Source organism: Lissotriton helveticus, chromosome 4_1 (genome assembly GCF_964261635.1).
Source record: "Lissotriton helveticus chromosome 4_1, aLisHel1.1, whole genome shotgun sequence".
Taxonomy (NCBI): domain Eukaryota; kingdom Metazoa; phylum Chordata; class Amphibia; order Caudata; family Salamandridae; genus Lissotriton; species Lissotriton helveticus.
This window is the reverse complement of record NC_136063.1, coordinates 1,452,130,304-1,452,152,014: the sequence shown is the minus strand read 5'-3', so window position 1 is coordinate 1,452,152,014 and position 21,711 is coordinate 1,452,130,304. Positions and strand designations below refer to the sequence as shown.

At 45.4% G+C, this 21,711-nt stretch overlaps 1 protein-coding gene across 3 annotated transcripts in view; it reads right to left on the bottom strand.

Annotated features, from left to right (window-relative positions):
• Nucleotides 1-21,711, bottom strand: part of EXOC2 (exocyst complex component 2) — a 948,514-nt gene that overhangs the window by 315,796 nt on the left and 611,007 nt on the right. For all 3 annotated transcript variants that reach the window (XM_078688027.1, XM_078688028.1, XM_078688025.1), the window contains one exon: nt 18,387-18,448. In XM_078688027.1, coding sequence (XP_078544153.1) covers nt 18,387-18,448 — 62 coding nt within the window. The remainder of the gene's footprint in view (nt 1-18,386; nt 18,449-21,711) is intronic.

The window sequence follows — 21,711 nt, the reverse complement described above, 5'->3', positions numbered from 1 at the left end:
GGATCTATGGTGCTTTGCATAAGACGTTTCAATCAAGAAGATAGTGTTCAAGCTTTTGCATCAGTCACATTTACAGTAACATTCCAGTTATTCGCTAGAAGAGAGGCAAGGCTCAGGCGCAACCATCACCACAATCTTGTAAGATCCACATACAAGGGGTTGTAGTCCAGAGTGCTGCAGTCAGACATCGTTACTCCTTTGAGGGAACAGATAAACACTGTTTCTAATCCAACTTCTACAGCTTCACCGGAGGAGGAATGAATTACACGAAGTATGCGCAGATCCACTACCTCTGGACGTTCAAGTGAGTGGCAGCAAAAGTTCACTCTAGGAGCTCCCATTAAGAAACAGATACTTTGAGACCAGAGAACAGTTGTTCTAGATTAATTAAGTTACTACTTCAATTTCCCTGCATGGGGTATTCCTACAGTAAATTCTCTGCTGGTATTTGTTCAAATGCGTTCTCCATTGAGGGGTGTGAGAGGACTGGAAGAGCTTCATTTGAGCCAGTAGTTGTAGGTGTGGCTGACCAGTACTGCTTTTTGGGGACCAGCACTTATATAACCTTATCAGACTATGACCCAGAACAAGAAAGATGAAGGCAGGAAGGAGGGAATGGAGGAAAAGAAAAGGCATGAGGTAGAATCTAGACTAGGATGCCTCTCTATTTGGCATCCACGACATTCAGATAGAGACTTCTGACAGCAGGTTCCTTACCTTAGAATAGGTGCCAAAGAATTACCTCCCCGGAGAAGGGTCTGCGAACTGCTCAAATCAAGAAATCCTGCGGTCGTGAACAGGCAAAGTGCCTGCACCGACAGACCTGACTGTCTAAATAGTAGCGCTTTGTGAATGTGTGGGGTGGATGGCCGCATAGCATCGTGGCAGATGTCTAGGAGAGATACTCTGCATGCTAATAAAGTAGTAGCAGTGGTGGCTCCTCCGCTAATGTGGAGGAGCGTCGTCCCACTGCTCAAAAGTAAAAACAGAATTATAAATATTGTATTATTATCATTTTACTTTCCCTTTGCAGTGAGTGGCTCTCGGGCTGGGTTGGCCAGAGCAGGAGAAAGAGTAGTTTGCACTCTCTAAGTGCACACAACTGCTTGGCTGGCCCTCTTCGGCCGGCCAAACATTCATGCACACTTTGGATGTTCCCAAAGAGGCAGTAATGCACAGCCTGGTGAGGAACATGCCCAGCCTCCCATTCCCCGTCTGAGCGCCGATCCGTGGTGCTCAGACAAATCACACAATGCAACATTGCAGTGTCGTGATTGGCTCAGGGGAGCTTGGGTGTTTCCTGCAGCTTCCTGCTGCCGGAGACAGGAAGAAGTGACGGAGGAGAGGGGCAGCCAGCTGTTTTCAGGTAAGCGTTTTAAAAAATATTTGTTCACCCCCCCATCACCTGGGTCCGGTAGCAGCCGCTACTGAGTAGTTGTGGCCTTGGTCCTGGTGGAATTGGCCAGCAAGCCATCAGGGGGATGCTTTATAGCTAATGTTTAGCAGATCTTGATGCAGAGTACAACCCATGGAGAGATGGTTTGTTTCTGTCCAGCCTTGCCCCTTTTCGTCCAGTGAACCTAATGAAGACATAATCGTCCACTCAATGTTCTTTGGGCAATCGATATAGAAAGAGAGAGCTCTCTTTGGGTCCACATGGTAGATTCTCTCCACCTCCGACAAGGGGGCTGAAAGCAGGTTAACATGACCGGATGAGCACCAAGCCACAAATTTGGCCCAACGCCAGGAGTATACAGTCTTTGTTGAGGGACCGCTGGCTGCCAGAATGACATCACAGATCTGGAAGGCAGAACAAAGGCATTCAACTGTTGCCGCTCAGTCTCCATGCATGAAGGTGTAGTGTACGTAGGTAAGGGTGTAGGACCCTTCCTTGCTGTTACGACAGAAGGTCCTCCCATAGAGGCAGCCTGATTGGAGGACAGCTGCGCATGCTCAGGAGTTTGGGATACCAAACCATCCTTGCAGAAACGCTACATGAATCCAGGGTTCAAGCATAAACGGAACACGTCTCTAATTGAGAGCCACTGTCAGGACTACAATGAAGCAAAGAGCTGACATTGCACGTTCTCAGTGGTGGCTAATAGACTGAGCCAGGGATCCCCCCATTCTCGGAAGAGACCATCCGTCACCTCTTGGTGCAGATGCCACTTGTGATCCACAAGGCATCAGTGACTGAGTTCATCAGCCCTGACATTAAGAGATCCCGCCAGGTGCTTCACGACCAGGATGGTGTCCTGTCACTCCAGCCAGGTCTAGAGGCGCAGGGCCTCCTGGCATAAAGTCCACAACCCCACTCCTCCCCAGTGGCTGCAATACCACATAACGGTAATGTGATCTGTGAACACCTGAACTAGCCTTCCTTTGATGGATGTGAAGCTAATATTCCTCTGATTACCACCTCTCCCATGTGGCCACCCCAAACCAGAAGCAATGAGGTCACCACTGTTAGTTTCAGGTAGGGATGAGAGAGGGCTCTGCTGCAGGTCCAATTGAGGTTCATTAGCCACCACTGAGATCTTTTGCAGACTTCTTCGAAATCTGGACCAGGCGTACTTCACCAGCAGGATGCAGGAGGCCATTAGACCCAGCAGCCTCAGAATCGGTCTCGCTGAAATCCAGGACAGAGGTTGAAACATCAGGATCATAGCCCAAAAGTCCTGGGCTCTGCGCTCCGGATGGTAGGTGTGAAATTACACAGTGTCCAGAATAGCTCAGATGCAAGGGAGCATCTGAAAAGGAGTCAGGATTGACTTTGGCATGTTAACAGTGAACCCCAGTGAATGCAGAATGTTCGTCGTAGTATGGAGGTGGGTGACGATAGCCTGGGGACTAGCATGCCTTCAGCTGCCAATCTTCGAGGTAGGAAAGGACTGGAACCTCTGACCTTCGCAGGTGTGCTGCAACCACCGCCATCACTTTCCTTAACACTTGAGTGGCACTGGTGAGGCCAAATGGGAGCACAGGAAACTGGAAATGCTCCTGGCCCACCGTGAACCGCAAGTAACACCTGTGGGCCTCCAGGATGGGAATGTAAAATATGCATTCTGAAGGTCCAACACTACCATCTTGTATCAAGGATCTAGGGCATACAAGACCTGAGCCTTGGTGAGAATTGTGAACCATACTTTTCGGAGGAAGGCATTGAGAGGCAGACAGGAAAGGGCGGGGGTCTCTGTCCTTTTTCGGCACCAGTAAATAGCGGGAATAGCATCCACGATCGAGTTTTGATGCTGGCATCCACTCACCACTTTGACCAGAAGAGCCTGCTATTCTACCTGACCAAGGAGAGGTGGTCCTCCGTCAACCGATAATGGACTAGAAGAAAGAAAGACACAGTATTTAGAAGTAGAAGGCCTTAACTATGGTGGACAATTTGAAGCACAAACTTGTCTGATGTTATCGCTTGCCATTGCAGCAGATGGTGCTCTTTGGAGGGTATGCTAAAGGGACTTAGAGTCTGCTGTATCTGAAGGGGCAGGGTAGTGGACAACACTTTGGCTTTGATTCCTCCATCCTCCGTGGGAACTGCGGCCACGGCCACGAAAAGGCTAGGAGACCTGCCCACTATGGGGGTTTGGCGGATACTGCAGGAGGAGCTGTGAACCCCTACCGTAGCCACAGAAGGGGCGAAAGGAGGAGTGTGGCTGGTGCAATGCCAGGGAAGAACTCCAAGATCTGGCAGTAGCCCCCCCTCTTTAAGGCGATCAAACGCTGATTGGGCCTTTTCACTGAACAGGCCAGAGCCATCAAAGGGCATGTCCATCAGAGGCAAATTAACATCCCTCAAGAAGCCAGTTGATCGAACTCAAGCGTGGGGGCGCAGTGCCAGCATGAAGGCGACAGCCCTGCTGAGCGAATCAGTGGTGTCCAAATCACACTGGATGGAGAACTTTGCTGTGTCCATGCCATCAATAATGGCCTTGTTCAGTAAGGCTAGGCCTTTTCCAAGACCATGGGCATCTCTTGCGTGGCTGTGTCACACAAGGTGTAGGAGTATCAGTCTAAGAGGCATGCAGTGTTCACCGACAGAAATGCTAGGCAGGTGGAAGAAGAAAATTCTCTTTTTGGTGTTCAGTCTTAACCTAGATACAAGGAGGCAGCCGGTCGAGGACCTCACCACCCTGCTCACCTCCATAGCAAAGACTACAACTTCCTCCTTGGCAGGTCCTGGAGGTGAGAACATGCAAGAATCTGGAGACATGTCCAGTCCACTAGCATCTCCCAGCTCCTCGTATCAATTGTCATCTTGGTAGGTAGGGGCTACCTCATCAGAGGGGTCAAAGAAGTGGTAGGCATTGTCGTCACCCCCTCCTCCACCTTTCCACTCTGCACTAGGCCTGGGGCAGTGTGTCCGCACCTGACAGTTGACTAGGTCAGGAGAGCGTAGGGGTAGACATAGAGTAGCACGGAGGTGGCGCCGTCTTGGAGTCAGACAGTACAATGGGGTCTGTAACAGGTGGCTCCAGTAACGTCAGGTGGGGTTTCGGGTGGATCCGCTCCAGCGTATGCCTCAGCCCTGGAGTCGGTCTAGGTCTGGCAGAGGATCCAGAGGGTCCAGCCGGAAGCCATGAACAGGCTCGCCAGTAGTACCCCAATAGGGGCACCTCCCGGCTCATTGGTGCCCGAATGTATGCCATAGAGAACCAGGGCTTCAAAAATTGAGTGCATTGCCACATAAAACTCCATAAGCTGGGCAGAGGTTGTTCCAGCTCTGGGGAAGTCAGGTCGGCTTGGAGTGGACCCAGCCTCTGGCTCGGCAGGAAGAGTGCGAGAGATCGGGACCTAGAAGCACAAGATAGAGGAGGAAAAGGCAAAGTACGCTTGGACTCGGTCGCAAGATTGGTCTGACTCCGTGACGTGGCCCTTGAACTTGTTCAGGAACAATGAGGAGCCTTCCTGTGCCATGCCGCTAGGAGCTTCATAGCTCACTCCCTATCCCCTTCTGGTGCATTGACCAGCAGTCGGCAGAGGTCCTGGAGTCACGATCTGACCCCAGGCACCACAGAGAGACCCAGTGGGAATCTGAAACAGACATCTGTCAGTGAAATTCTCCACAAGGTTTAAACCCGATGGGTTTGTTAGAGGAAAGGTCCCTAGCACACTGAGAGCATAGCTCAAAAAGTCGACAAAAAGGTCGAAAAAGTGGTAAAAGAACAATTGAACTAGCTCCTCGGATATGCACTGTTGGCACGGAAAGAAAGGACCCGATGTCAGTGTGCAAAGGTACGCACACGTCACTACCGATGCCACCTACTGGTGCGCAGAGGTACTGCTCAAGATTTTCTGACAAACACACTGGGACTTTAAACTTATAATCCAGACCCCCTTGTGGTACGGCACCTGGTTGGGAGAGGTGGCTACACTGGAGGGCTTCGGGAAGTGGGACCATATTGGTATAACACAATTGGACAATCACACTTTTCAGGAGTTGCAGGACATCTGCACCATTAATTCCTTGCAAGTATTTACAACAAAAACATGCACTCTGCCCACACATCCTTAGCGGCACTTCCACCCCGGATGTTTAACCCCCTGGGAGCTTTATCCAGCGCTCTACTTGCTATTCTAGCGTGTGTAGCGCTGGGCCATAGTTCAGCAAGACTACCTGCGCTGCTTCTATATGAATTTGTATCCCCAAACATCTAGTAATGTCTTTGAACCAAACCAGTGGGAATTCACACTCCCATCTGGCAGCGCCAGTCATCAGCGGAAAGATTTCTGATTTGCCCAATTTATGCCCAGTCCTGAGTATCTGCCAAATCGAATATCCTCCTGAACTAATGGTTCCAGGTTCTCTTGGGGTTGTCGCACATATAAAATAATGTTGTCCGCATTTAGAGAAATTAGAAGAGGAACAGTTTTAACCTGCAGCCCTTTGTGCAAGTGTCGCTCCTGCAATTGCCGAAGCAAAGGGTCCAGAGCTATTATGAAAAGTAACGGAGAGAGTGGCAGCCCTGATCCTTGAAAATGAGGGGATAGCATACTATTCAGCCGTAATCGAGCCATGGGTGAGGTGTAAAGCAAAGCCGTGAAACTTCAGGGTCTATCCTATTAATTGTGGCAAAGAGAGTCCAGAGATTTAGGGCCGTGGACCGGCAAGGGACAAACCTCGACTGAGCAGGTGAAATAATTTGATCAAGCAGCAGGGCCGGCCGCAATGCTATAATTTTTGCCAGGATTTTATAATCCAGACTTAATAATGACAGCGGTCTATATGACTCAGAAAGGAGCGGATCCCTGCCTGGCTTGGGGAGCAAGGTGATCACAGCCTCCCGTAATGTTGGGGGAAGTTCCCGCCTCTCGAGTGCTCATTGTAAACTTCAAGCAAGTACGGAGCTAAAATGTCTTTATAAGCCTTGTAAAAGCTACCAATGAATTTTTCTAATCTCGGAGCGGTCGAGCCATTCATAGCGTCAACAGCGCATATAATTTCCTCTGAGGAAAATGGTTCTGCCAGAAATTGTTGCATGGCTTTCTCCTGCCACATTAACGCAACTTCAGCAAGATATTCACCGCAGTCCTCATCACTGTGTGCTATGAGTGTTGAATATAGTTGTGTGTAATAGCCCAAAAACTCCTCCCGAATATCAGGGGTGTCTGTCAAAATGTGTTCCTGTGATGAGCAGAAACTTGCGAAACATGAGCTACTGGGAGTGGGCCTCAAGAGTCTCACCAGTGTGCGACCCAGTCTGTCACCCTCCCCTTATCTGTGTGCGATGGCATATTTACTTAAAAACGCGCCTTGTGTTCCGCAGCCTCCTCAAACACCATCAAGAGTGTTAAACCGTGGCCATGTTGAACTAGCATTTTACGTTCCCTTAGTTCCTGATCTAATGCAGTCAGCTGCTGCTCAATGCTTGTTAACATCCGCCTCAAGTCACGCAGAACACCAGCGTGTTTGGAGATACATATCCCACGCATATATGCTTTGAAGGCCTCCCACAGTATGGCTCAGGATTGTACTGATCCATTATTTATCTTAAAGTATTCAACTATGGCGTAGTGTAGAATGAAACACTTCGTCTTGCAAGGCATGACCAGGGAGTCTCCACTGCCCCTTGCAGCCTTCTGGTCTCGGGACCCTGAGTGTCAGCACTACCAGGGCATGATCAGAAAGGGTTTTAGGCAGGTGTTGAGAATCCCTATACTAAGCTTCCAGGTTGGGGGTCACCAGCCAAAAATCCAATCGCGTCCAAGTGCGATGGGGCACAGAGTAGTGTGTGTACGCTGAGTCCTCGGGTCGACAGTGTCGCCACACGTCTAAGAGGCCAAACGCCTTGCATAATTCTAGTAAAGCGCTGCGGGCTTGGGGTTTCATATCAGAGGAATCCGCTGTGCCGTCTGGAGAATGGTCTAATAGGAGGTTAGAGTCCCCACTCATGCAGACATAATCCACATCTAATTAAAGGATGTGTGAGTGTAATGGGAGAAAAAAGTCTGGATCGTCTACATTAGGTACATAGATGCAGATGAACGCTATCTGGTGACCCATAAGTTGTCCTATCACCATAGTATATATGTTCTCGCTATCAGTGCAGATCACTGAGTGATGTAAAGGTAGGTGATTATGTATAAGTACAGCTGTCCCTCTAGCGTATGTGCTGTAGTAAGCAAAGTGTCTATAAGGACCCCAAGAGGAAGCAAAGGGCGTCGTTGCTGTTTTAAGGACATTAGTTTCTTGTAGGAAAGAAATATCTACATGGTGTCTCTGTAAGTAATTCAGCATCTGCTAGCAGCCATTAAGTTAGTTCGGAAACAAAACTGTGCCCTTTATCTTCAATACATCATACCAATCACATTGAATTATTGTAGATTAAAGTAATGGTGTATAAACCCAACAAACAGTTCCCCCCATCAACCCCCACCCATCCCTGCATATCCGACCGCAGAGAAGCACCCCATTGTCTAATAGGTGGAATGCAATAAGAAACAATCCCAAGCATAGGAAATGGAGAACAAAGTCATACATTCTGAGTAGTATATCCAATACAATGTAATACACACTTGGGGGGAGGCAACGCCTCGCAATCTTCCCCAACTTTGCAAAAGATGAATACAAGTTCGTAATATGTCCTAAAAAATAAGCTCTGATTTAACTGTCTGGCTGGCTGCACATGTAGCACTTATACAAGGTCGTTACGTTGGGAAAAGTTCTACACTGACCGCTGTTCCGCTATGTGGAGGAGAGTCCCAGGGGGTGGATCTTTGTCCTGAGTGCTAACAGTACCTTTATAGTTCCGACAAAATTCTTGGATCGCTGTGGGTGTATCGAATACCCTAGATCTCCCCACAAGCAAGCCGGGTAGATCATGCCGTACCTGACGCCCAGGTTCCGGAGTGTGGCCTTCTCCTCGCCTCCTGAACCATAGCCATGAAGTCTGGGAATGAAGTAATCGTGGATCCTTGCCAGGATAAAGTGCCAGCTTCACGTACCAGTCGTAATGCGGAATCTCTATCACGAAAGTTAAAAAGGCGGGACAAAATCGGCCTCGGTGGAGTGTCAGGGATGGGTTGAGGCCCAAGGGTGTGGTGCACACGCTTAACCAGGAAGGTGGAAGTAAAGGATTCCTTGCTACAGAGATCTACAAGTAATGTTTCTACAAAGGTATCCATACGGACCATGTCAGTAGACTCAGGCACACCTAAAATGCGCACATTATTAAGCCTACTTCTAGCCTCTAAAACCTTGTTCTTCAGAGCCACAGTTTTGAATACTTTTTCCATCCGATCTAGCCTTTTAACTGATTGCGCAGCTCCATCTTTCAGGTCGGAAACTCTACATTCTGCAGTGACCAAGCAACGGTCGTGACAATCTAATCTAGCTTCCATAGTGTCCAATCGCTTCTCCAGCGAGTCAAAGCGACTACCTAATGCCTTGAATGCAGCTCGCAATTCTATCATCAAGGCTTCTGGGCAGGAAAAGAAGGAGCAATCTCAGGCCTGGTTTATCTCCGCACCCCACCCCACCCCCGTCATGTTGACACCGGATTCTGATGTTGTTTGCAAATTGTAATACCCTTTGTTTAGGGTCTCTGCGTACCATGATGCTAACTTGAGAAATCCCAGTTATAAAGCGACGCAATGTTGTAGTGTCCACTAGGATTCACCGCATCAGGCCAATTTGCACCCTTGATCGTGCGTGGGATATAATAACAGAGCAATACGTCAAGGTCAGGACGATATATTGTTATGCCTCTTACTATAAAACAGGTATGGCCTCGGGGTGGGGGCACCCACCAAGCTCTGTTTTAACAAAGAGTTTCTCAAGGCCAGTTGCCAATAGTAGGGACGGCCAGCAGCGCCTCAGACGGGTCCAGTCTCATTACCCTGCAACCCTGTGCACCCTAGCCCGCCGCACCCGCACGCCAGCCCTTCCAGCCCAGTGACCGGCCCACAGGCTCACCCCGGGCCCCTGTTGCCGGCGGGCCTCCGGGAGCGGTGTGGGCTGACATACTTGCGAGGGCAGAGTTCAGATGCGCCAGGTGGGGAATTCTGTAAGCGTCCATCACACGATGTGTCTCTCAGTCCCGTCGCGCTGATACCCAAGGCTGCACGGCCGGGCTTGTTGGAGCTCCTCGCCGGAGGGTTCCGGTGTAGTAGTATAGGCTGTATCAATCGTCGGTTCCCCAAAGTCGTCCCGCCACTGCCCTCCGAGCGGGGAAGCTTATAGCCCTTAAGAGAGGGGGGGGGGACACTCTTAGGTGTCGCACACGTCGCCTGCCTCTCGGATGGGGTTCACTCTTCCAAGGGTGCCTCGGTTGCAAGGCCACAGGGCGGGTCCAATCGGGTCTCCAGCGTACGTGCGCAGGCTCAGCGCGAGGCCGCACTCGTTGCAGTTCTCTCTAACTTGGATTCTGTAGCCTCACTAAAAGCTGGAGTGCTCGGGATCTCGAGCACAGCCCAGTGGGATCAATATCTCGCCGTCAGAAATCAGGATGGCTGTGTTTTGCTCGGATGGGGCAAGGATGTTGGGACGGATGGTGGCGCTTCAGTGCTACGCGGCCATCTTGGTCGGCAGCCTGTTCACGCACCCACAATTAACATAATTAATGATAAAATAAATAATCATTATTAGATAAAAAATATTAATATTACTTGGAATTAATTCACTTCCCACCCTGTACCTCTATATACCCCACAACAACAAAAAAATATGTACACAATTAACATAAATTTCAATTAAATAATTAATACTAACAATTAATTATTAATGTATTAAAATTAAATTACTTCCCACCTTGTACCCATATACACCCCACGGCCCGCATACAAAATGTAATTAAAAAAATAATAATTATACTATTAACATAATTAATGATTCATAAAAAAATATTAAATAAAAAGTCATCATTACTTTATTATAATAAAATTACTTTCCACACAGGTGCCCCATAACACAAATACAATTATTTACATTAAATTCAGTAACTAGTAAACATTTTACACATTCATGTAAAAAAACATTATACAAATAAATTATATCATATACATTTAAAATATATACCAAAATACATAATAATTAGAAAATTATATTATAAACAACTATATTTTGGCAATCGATATTAATGACATCAATATTTTAAAAGTTGATATTACTTACCTTAAAATTGATACCCTTGACAACAAAATTCTTGTTGATTATATTTCCATTTCACAATATTTTTGCCTCAATATTTTTGCAAGTTTCATGCCGGCTTCCACTGGAGAAGGGGAGATGGCTGGAGTTGCGGGTGCATTGGGGGTCCCCCTGCGGCTCCCAGCAAACAGGCACTGGGGTCCCTGGGAGAGCTTCAGGGCACCCACCATTTACTGGCCCTCTCCCCTTTCACAATAAGGCCAAGTCCCAGGAGATGGGGTCCCAGGGACGATTGTGGGGGGCACTGCCTCCCTGGCTAATTAATAATTTAATAGACCCAAGTAATGGGATCCTGTGGCCGGAACTGGCCCCTTGTGGGAGGGGGTGCGTGGCCCCTCTTCCCATTATGAACTATATAGGGCCCAGGAGACGGAGTCCCTGGGGCTAATATTGTGCTGGGGAGGGGAGGTTGCATCCCCCACTCCCTCTTTATATTATGACCAGGCCCAGGGAGATGTGGAAATCGACCTGGGGGGAGGGGGTGCATGCCCCCTCCCCCGTATATTAGGCAGAAGGCCCCAGGCTAGAAAGTTGCCCAGGAAGAGGGGTGTTGTGCCCCCTCCCTATTTACAATATGGCTAGGACCCGGGAGATGGGGTCAATGAGGCAGAAATAGGCTTGTGAAGGGGGGGGCAAGTGCCCCTATCCTCCATAAATTAAGTGGTGGGTCCCAGGGATGTGGTCCCTGGGCCCAAATATGGCCTGAGAAGAGGGGCCATGCACTCCTCCCCTAAAGAATTGCAGAGGGCCCCGGGGGATGGGGTCAAGAGGTCGAAATCGACTCAGGGAGGGGGGCTGCGTGCCCCCTCCAGGGTTTGGCTGCCTCTGGGGGGGTGGCTGCAGGGCTTGGCTGCAGGCTGGGCTGTGCCCAACTCCCTGCTGCGTACGGCCAGAGGCTGTGCACGCATGAAATTGGCTAGATGCGGGGTTTGGCCGCAGGGCCAGGTCCTTCTGCCAACTACCTGCAGCGCATGGCTGAAGTTCATGCGCAGCGGCGGAACTTGGATTAACGTTTGGTAATTAAATATTACTTTGCGTTAAAAAAAACTAGAAATTAGTTAGGAAATAGCATTAAAAAACATAGAAATTGACTGAAAAAAACAAAGGTTACAGGGAAGTTATAGTTGGGTAATAAAATTTAAAATGCAGGTACTCTCCCTCTCAAAATAAAAAAGTGCTGGGACTCAGGACCTAGACAGTACCGGCCCATTTAAAGCACTGGTTATAGGGAAGTTATAGTTCAGTTCCGATTTAAAAACACAAAAACACAGAAATTCAACAGTTATAGTTAGAGTTCTCTCCATTAACTATAACCTGTGCCCTAAGGTAACTAACTCGTGCCCTCGCCATGCACTGCTAATTACCCCACATATTACATCACTCACGACATCATTGATAATATCACTGCAACATTTGCTGGAAAATTATTGATGCTAAAACTGTGCATGGCAGGAGCGCGAGCTATAGTTACCTTAGGGCAAGAGTTATAGTTACTTGAGATAACTACAACTATAATTGTAGAATTTCTATGGTTTTGTGTGTGTAAAATATGATCCTAACTAACATCTCTGTAACTTTTGTTTTTGTGTGTATATATATATATATATATATATATATATATATATATATATATATATATATATAAAATCCAACTGCTAAGTGTACAGCACCAATCACCTTTAGAGCTTCCAGAGAGGGTCGCTGGAGAGCCAAAGAGATTAGCACTAATCTCTAATTTGTGTCCTCAATGCACATTTATGGAAACCAATGTCAATTCCACATGATAAACCCAATAAACGTGTTTAAACCAAAGTAGCATTTGTTCTATCCTATTTCTTTAATACATATAAACAATCAATTGTTGAATTACTTTTCTACCTCTGTGAGCAGGTGTAGAAGCTGTTTAATAGAAAGTCACATACCCTTCTACTTGGTTAACGAATTGTGCAAGCTAAAGCAGAGCCATCAACATCTGTTGAGCTATATCGTATATTTTATCAATTCACAGTTGAGAATGTTTGACCTAAAGAGAAAAGGGCATATTTTTTTTATCAAAGGCTACAAACTGAACTGAAACCTGTTCTGGCATAGTTCATGAATGTTCGAACTGAGGGCCTTATTACGATGTTGTTTGGAAAGCATTCTGACTGACTTCTTATCAGAATTGTTTCTGATCGACTCGGGTTCGGGGAGTCCAACCGACGGAGTACTGTGTTTTTAAAGATTGTTCGGTCGGACTCCCATTGACTTCAACAGGAGCATGTGTTCCGACTAACAACACAGGCTCCCACTGGAAAAAGGGGTGGTTGCGGAAAACCTTGTACCCTGTTGGCAGGCACCCCATGGTGCCAGCCACACTGTACATGATTGTACAGAGGGGTCCCATGGGTACCCCTACAGGCCCCAACCGGTGGCTTCCAGGTGAAGGGGGGCATGCTACAGGCCACTTAAGTCCATTTCCGACAGCCGTTCCGTGTCGGACAGACCAATTAGGAAAGTCTGTCCAAATCAGACAACGTAGTACGTCGGTTGGAAAAGCGGACCTGTACGATTCGGCTCTGACCGACTCAGAGTCTCTGAATGCCGGTCGGAACCAAGTTGGAATGACTGAACGGTTACCTTTCTATCATAATTGGTCGGTCGGAAATGTTTCCGAGCCTGTCGGAAACATTGGTTCTAACACGGGTTAGGACAATGCGAATCCCGTTCCGAGCCTTTCCGATCGACATTGCAATCAGCCTCTAAGTGTGCAGAGCTTAGAAGTACAGTTGGATCATTGAGAAAATTAAATCAGAGACAAAACTGTTAGTTTCACAACATTTATCAGAAGACCGTCAAACTTTGCAATGTCCTGAACTCATGCAAGTATGCAGCGAAAGTTCCCTATATCATAAGAGGAAAGAGCAAAATGCTAAACTGAAAATTATGTTTGTATTATGAAATGACTGTCACTAGCTGAAAGACTGCCAGATTAAACCCCGAATGTCTAAGAATCGAGCATCCGTAATTTTAAATATGTAAAGACAACACTTGTTGAAAAGGATTGACTCCATGACTATAAGAGCAGGCATTTTGTTTAGGCCAGCAGTGGTTCACATGATGGCTCACATAAGGAAGACTGTCAGATTGTCAAGAAACCATGGTTTCAGGACTTTTAGATCATGAGTCATCTGGAAACTATATGAATATATTGATTGCTGATTCCTTGGAGACTCCAGTCAAAATTCCTGAGGAGGTTAAGGGAGTAGATAACTCTTGTTTAGTCTCCTGTCTGGTTAGGTTTCATAAACGCGATTTCTTTGATTTCTTGTAGTAATTATCATAAGGAAGTTAATTTTGATTTCATATGTGCTCCTCAAATCAAGGTAATCGTGGAAATGCACTGGTTGGCCTTAAATAATTATCTTATTGATAGGACTGCTGTTTAGAGTGACATGATGTGAGTTCTAGAAACATCTAGTGGTGAAGCCCAAGACAGATATCCTTGTGCCCATCTGTACAGGTCCAGGTCCGTGGGTGTGCTGCCTACCGTTTCCCATTTGTGGGCAGCCAAGAGGCCATGCCAATTGTGTGACTTCTGATCAATTTGTTTGGCTCAAACCCACAAAATTCCTCTTGTGCTGAGGAGCCACTGTAAGGTGGAAAGGGGAGGAGGCAAAAGGTGGGTCCTGGATGCAGCCGTAGGAGCACCTTCAGAATAGTGGTGACACCAGAATGTAGGGGCTCCATTGAGGCGGGTTGAGGTTTAAGGACTGTGCTTGTGTCCTGGTCCGTCGAACAAATGGAGCTTTTCCACTGGCTTTGCTACTTAGCTCTCTGCGTGGATGGCTTTGCTATGGGTCAGTTGAGTTTCTCTTGGAGTACAGCTTTTGGAGTATCTCCATTTTGTAAGCAAGGTGCTGAAACCAAGAGCACAGGCAAAGCTGGGAGTTGGTAGAGCACTGGTGAGTGCCCCCTAACATCTGCTGAATATGAAACAACTGCTTATTCACTGATTTTTATCCATAGGCCCTTGGAGATTGGTAAACAATGACTGAGTAAATGGATAACAGCTCTATCTCTACTCCTTTTTCTATTTCCTTATTTTACAACTGTAAAAAATAAGGAGATGATGAGGTAAGCTTTGCAGAGATATAGTACGTTGAATGGGGCAGAAAGTGAGGTACCATTAACTAAGCTGAATGTAGAATACCAGAACTCACCATCTGATGAGGCCAGAAAGTCCCTAACAAACAGAGGAAGTAAGAGGAACCAGAATACAGACAATGTGCAAAAAGTATCAAAATATAAACGAAAAATGTATTTACATAACTTGGATGGAATAATAGGATTGGTAAAACCGCTAAGGAAGAGAGATGAAGATACTGAGGAAAACTCGCCTTGTAAAAGCCTACTGTCCAAAATAGAGGAGAATGTTGATAAAAATGAGATAAAAGAAGTATGAAACAAATGTAATGAAGCACAATATAAAGAACATGAGGGTTACAAGGGGCAAGAGAAAGTTTGAAAATGCAAAAAATGGGAGTGTGTGTCAAAATAAACTGGCAAAAGAGGAGTTTAAAAGAAGTAATGCCTATTTGTTTTAATATAATTTTAGGAGGGCAGAACGTTATACAAAATTCATGGTTGTTAGATAATAGCAGAACATGGTTAGTTGTAACACACAGCCCTGGAATAAAACATTTCATCAGTAATAACAATAAGAGTGCTTTGAAAAACATGTAACCATATCAATACAAACAGTAGACATATTCAATGTAAGTTGGCAAGTCATTAACATGGGTGCAAAAGATTATAGGTCATCACAGTAAAGCTACCAGTTTGTACACAGAACTCTAGGGGTGATGGTATGTAGCCCTTTAGAAAAGGATTATGGTTAAAGAACCATATGATTGCCTTGTAGGGGTACTGAGTCTGTGATAAAATTATTTTATCAACTTAGCAGTGCTAAAATAGGTTGGTATGTATCCTGTAAGAGCTAAGGATAAAGATAGGATGTAGGGAAATGTAACTTCATTGAGAAGACCAAAAGGCTCATGAAAGAGAAAGTGAATGTGGAGTAAATGTCATGCTTGCTAAAGCAAAAATAGGGTTTTAAATTCATACAATGAATGAAACACTTCCGGAGCTTAGAGTGAACCCAAAGAAAGAAATTAACCAGGTATTAAAAGATAGATCATAGAAGAAAATTAAAAACAATAGAGTATGGTATAGCTGATGTGATTGAAGTGATAGAACAAAATAGCATCAGCTATAACACCATTCTTGAAGGAGAACAGGTGAATGTACAGGATAGTAGTAGCATACTCAATGCCATGTTATAAGATGAAATTGCTTAAAGAAAATAACGACAAATTGATAAGTAGCGCACACAATAAAATCTCTATGAAATGGGATACGCAAGATAAAATGTGTACTTTGTTTTCCAGGTGAAGTTGCGAGTCTCGTACAAACAGATTCCTTTTGCCAATAACAATAAAGGAGGTCAGGGAGAGTATTTACGGAACACAGACAACATTAATCAACCCAATAGAAGGTTCTTCAATACTAATGTCAATCCAAGGTTTTTTTAAATCAATGTTGAAACTATTGTAGAAATCTGTGACTGATTCTGCCCATAAATTGGATCTTCTTACAGCAATACTGAAGACACTAAAAAAAAAACTACATTGATAAGTGGAAATAAAAAGACCCAAACATACTACATAAACATGAATAAAAAAAAATAGATCATTTGATTATAAGAACTAAAACTAACTATGTTTTAAAAACCAACCAGCAGGAAAATAATTCATTGAACCTGTTCCCGCTTTTTGGAGGTAAAGGAACTGTTTAGAATAATAAGATAAAAGGAAGAAGAAATAAATGTTTTAAGAAAAATGCTAAACAAAAGAGAAGAAAGAGAACTAAAAAGAGCCCTTGTAAAATTTTCTGAAACGCACAAAAAGGAGGTGTAAAATAAATAAAAAAAATACATGGATATTGAATCCACTAGCAAATACCCTTTGTCCGAAAAAGGAGGTTTATGAGATTAAGGAAGTGGAAAATAAAATTGATGAAGTAAGTAAAAATCTACCAGCTATGGTTGGGAAGGAAATCCAGGTAGGAAAAGATCTTCAGGGAGTGGAAACTGCAGATAATATATGACACCATGGGAAAAAGTCTTTCATGTAATGGAAATTAGTAGTAGGGATAAAGATGAACCAATAAAAGTTCAAGGTACAATGCCATCAAGTAGTCTATATGTTACATATACACATGAAAGCAGTTATGAAGAGATCTTTCTGGATGAGAAAAGTAATAGCCTAAGTTGGTCAAGGCTACTAAAAAAATCTGCATTCAGTCTTCAGTCTAAGAAATATAAGATCAAGTGATCTAATGCAAGAATGTTTGTCAAAGACGGAAGTGGTTTACACCATCTTCCCAAAGTAAAAGTAAATCTCTATTCTCAGTACACAACAGACGAAATATTGATAGCTGTTGACTATATTAGAACACTAGGCTTTGAAGTCTGTCCTCTTCAGGAAAACAGTACAAGATCCGTGATGAATACTTCACAATATAAAAATAATCAAATTGTAAAATAGGTTGATGAAAAATGCATATCAAATCAAAATATAACAATGACAAAAATTGGCTCAGAAAGATTGAACCATTTTGAAAAAAGGAACCCCAAGATTAGAAATGGATAGCTGAAACCATTAATCCGAAAATACTTCCTCAAGAGACTTTGAAATCATAACAAAAAAAAAATAGAAGATATGGACAAAACAATCCCCTGCACAGGCAAAACTATTACTATAAACTAAATAGTATCCATAGTCGTATCCGTTTCGGTCTTATTCTTTTTATTGCAGATCCACCAATCTCAGCCACCAACACGTGTTTCGTTGCTTGTCGGGTATCAGATCTCGCGACTTCTTCAGAGCTTCGTGTATACTAAGTCGTACCTGTATTACTTCCAGTATTCAGTACAACCCAAAGGCTGGCATATCCTTTGCTCCTCTGTCAAATTATCTACCGTTAAGTCACTCTTCCCCAATATCTAACAAGCGTGTCCGCCAAGGTCCCTTATGGTCCCACACATCCAAAGTGTATTCAGCCTGTGCCCAAAATATGTTTATCCAATTGAGATTCCACATCGCAGTTGTGTCCAAATTGCTCACCGAAGCGAGTACCTCCCTGTCAACCAACCACCCTTCAACAGAAAACAATGGAAAAATGCACTGATCGTAAAGACGGAAGAAGAGAAAGACAGCAAAACTTTCCCAAAGGGAGAAATCAGGACCTTGCAAGAGGGAGTAAAAGGGTAGGGAGTGTCTGGTAGTGGATTAAAGACTACCAGCCTTAGTCTGTGGGGAGACGAGGATTAATTTCACCGGCCGCCAGATTCTGAGCAGCACTTTGGGCACTGGTACTCTTTCACAAATTAAACACTGCTAACATGCTATAGGGTTTATAGTATTTACAATCCAGTCATGACATAATGACATTTAGCACTCACTATTTGTTTAGTAATTATTCTTAATTTTATTTCTGCAAGGACATCAGGGAATACAAATACTTATTGACTTGAGGTTGACGCAAACTGAAGGCCTAGACACTTAAAATAAACACATTTTCAAAATAAAACCTCTCAAAGAAATATCAGACTAGTACAGCTATGAGGGTTAAGTTGTCAATTCACAGACATGTACACAAAAACTAGTAGGTAGAGAATTTAACTCACCACGGATGTCATCCCTTCATTGTCAACCACCCAGTCTTCTTTTTCCGCTAAACGCTTGACATCTGTATAAACACAAAATTGCAAATATATAAGAAGACTTCATTTCATTTAAAAACACAATATGTAATCTACACATCACAGTATTCGTGCATGTTTACCTTTTCATAGTATGAGAAACCAGATGGATGACGCAGTGGAAGTTCTGGAGCAGTCCTATGGCGGCATCGCTAAGGCAGGAAGCCACTGAGGCACTGACTAAAATCACGGGGCTTACAGGACTATGTTCCATAGAAAGCGGCGTCCTGAGCTTATTCAAGCGAAAGAAGCAGGGAGCACTACCTATCGACTTAGTGCTGCTCATTGTCCAGAGGCCCATTGCTATGCACTGGAAGGCCAGCATATTACCCAGTTTGAATCATTGGTGCACTGCGGAACTCAAATGGGGCAGGGCTGAGTCTGTAGCCCTCAGACAGATGGGACCTACCTTAATGATGTGACACACGGGCAGACCACTAGCCAGTATTACACTCTGACATCCTGATGGGTCAGCTATTCCACCCCTCCCCCCCAATAGTGCTCTCAGATGTAGTTGTTTTGAATGGTTACAAACCAATATGCGCATGGCATTACTCCTTCGTGCCGACAGGCGCCTTTAGACAAAGGCGTTTCTGTAAGTACTGGCGCACTTACATTCTGCTCCTTAGTAACCTACATTGCATATACAGCTTTTATGACTTAAACATACTTATTGTTTAATTACCTGTTTATAACTTAGCACCAGGTACTCCTGTCACAACAAGTTTGCTGTGATACTATGTGTCACGGTTCGTGGCGTTTGCAGCTTCCGGCCATCCTCGCAAATGCACACACAGAAATGCCGGAATACTCACTTCCGGGCGAAAGTTGAGTCCCGGTCTAGTCCTGGGCAGCGGACCTGGGAGCACAGAAGCACTTCCGGGGGAAACGCTTAAACATCGCATTTCCCGCCGGCTCAGTGCTTCGAATCCTTTCTGGATGCTCCTGTGATGCGGACGTGATTGCCGGAGCTGAGACTCATCAGTTACCTGCAGGTCTACGCCGCGCTGGAGCGCTGTCTGTTGTTCGTCCAAACCGCGCTGGGGCGCTGTTTGCTGACCAGGTCTACGCTGCGCAGGAGCGCTTGCTTGTTTTTCCTCGTGGTTTATCTAAGGGCTGTACCTGTTTTGTTTCCATTAACCCTTGCCGCGCAGGAGCGCCTTGAGGGGGGTTAAGGACCTTTTGCACAGGAGTGCTTGTTTTGGGTTTGTTCACTAAGACTTTCGGTTTCCCCACCGCGCAGGAGCGCTACATGGGGAAATAGCTCCGCTTGCAGGAGTATTGTATATAGCTTGTTTTCATTACCAGGGATGCCACACGTTTATTCCTTGCTACACGCGCAGGAGCGCTTTGCTTTCCAGTTTGACTTGGTTTATTTGTACCTGCACAGGAGCGCTTTCCTTTGGTTTAAGCTTGGGTGCAACGCGCAGGAGTGCCTCACCTTAGCTGTCCTTATCAGGAGCTGAACTTGGGTACCACGATCTCCGGAAGCACTGGTGAGTTCCTAGAGGGACACTAGTTCTGTGTGTGTTTTTGTGGGGTGGTTCCTTTCTGATCTGGCTCCTTATCTGATCTGGTTCTTTTCTGGTTTCCAGCTGACACCGGGATACCCCGCAAGCTCCACACTCTCGTTTAGCCTCTACACCCTGGCTCCCTTCCCTGCGTCCATCTCATCCCTGCTGGGTCTTACCTTCCACGAGGGTCAGGTGGGTACAGGGACGGGTGCTCTTGTCGTCTCTGCGGAATTGCGTCACAAGCAGAGGTAAGTCTTGTGGGGCACCTGACACTATGTCTGTGACCCTTGAGGGAACGACAACCGTGAGTTCGCATCTTGTATCCGCATGTATATGACATGCTTATGTTTTATTATATTAAAAATAAAAATTGGTTAAAAAAAAGTGGGAGTGTCTCCCAGTAGTTTATAGAGGCAGATAAAAGGTCGCCTTAAAGAAAAAGTTACGTACCTTGAGCAAAAATATTTCTGATGAAATCTATAGCTTCCCATAATTTCCTTACCTTCTGTTCTGAATATCCCCCAAGTGCAAAACTAAATCTGTTTTCCTCAGCAATAGCTCTCTAGTCTTGCCATATGGCACCACACAACTCTAGTCTTGGGCCCATCTGCCCATCATGGAAGGGCAACTAAATGCTCTGTCTGGTGGGCTGGCATCTGTTCCTTGTAATTATAATCAGCAGAAATAACCAGTGCATACCATGGGATCTTATTATGAGTGGCACTTTCCTAGAAGTGGAGTAGGAAGTGCAGTGAAGAATCGGTGGGAAAATATTGCTTACACCAAAAATATAAATAATACTCTTTTTTATTAAACACGCTCAGTAGACAGCATAGTAACATTTCCCAAAGCATGCACATTGGAAATATTCTTACATGGGTTTCGCGGAGACATGAGGCGGTGGAAAAAACTTAATTTGCCAATATAGAAGACACATCATGAAAGGAGTACTCTAGACGTCTGGAACCACTTCCGTGTTTACCTGGCTCTCCAGCACTCCCCTGTAGGCATGCCATGGGGCCCACACCTTTTGCCAATTCTTAACACATCCCCTGCTCTTATATACCATTTATTCTGCTCTCTGGCACCAGTCAATGTCCCTCTCCCATTCTGTCACTAAAGGGGGACGCAGTGCCCCCTAGCAATATTGCGTTTCGCGATTCCCGCTGCAAACACAAGCCATATGGTGACATATTTGGGCCAGACCACCTCCCCCTTGATTATGAGCAGATGCCATTTTGTGTCCAGCAGTACGTCAGTACCCACTACACTGGCCATTATTGCTGTGACCCTTTGCCAAAATTGCGCTTTCCTAGGACATTCCTACAGGATATGGAGGAATGTGCCCTCATTCTGGCAACCTCTGATGCACTGCGGTGACGGTGCCCTGCCAATTTTGTGCAACAGCGTTGAGGGGTAGTAGGAGCTGTGCAAAATCCAGAGCTGACCTTCAGCAATATTTTTACTGGATACTATAACTTCCTGCATACTCCTCACCTTATGAATATCCTCAAGGTGCCTGACGGGACCAGCGATAATTCCCCAGAACCTCCACATGACTCCAGTAACGGCTCTGTCTCCTCAATACATCGAACTATAAGCGAGGCGTGTTGAATGGAATCAAGAGAGCTTATTGACAATGACAAGAAAAGTTGATCTGATTGGAATCTAATATGACTGACACTATCTCATAAATTACGGAGGTGAGGGCACTGAGAAATTTGATGGAAGATGTA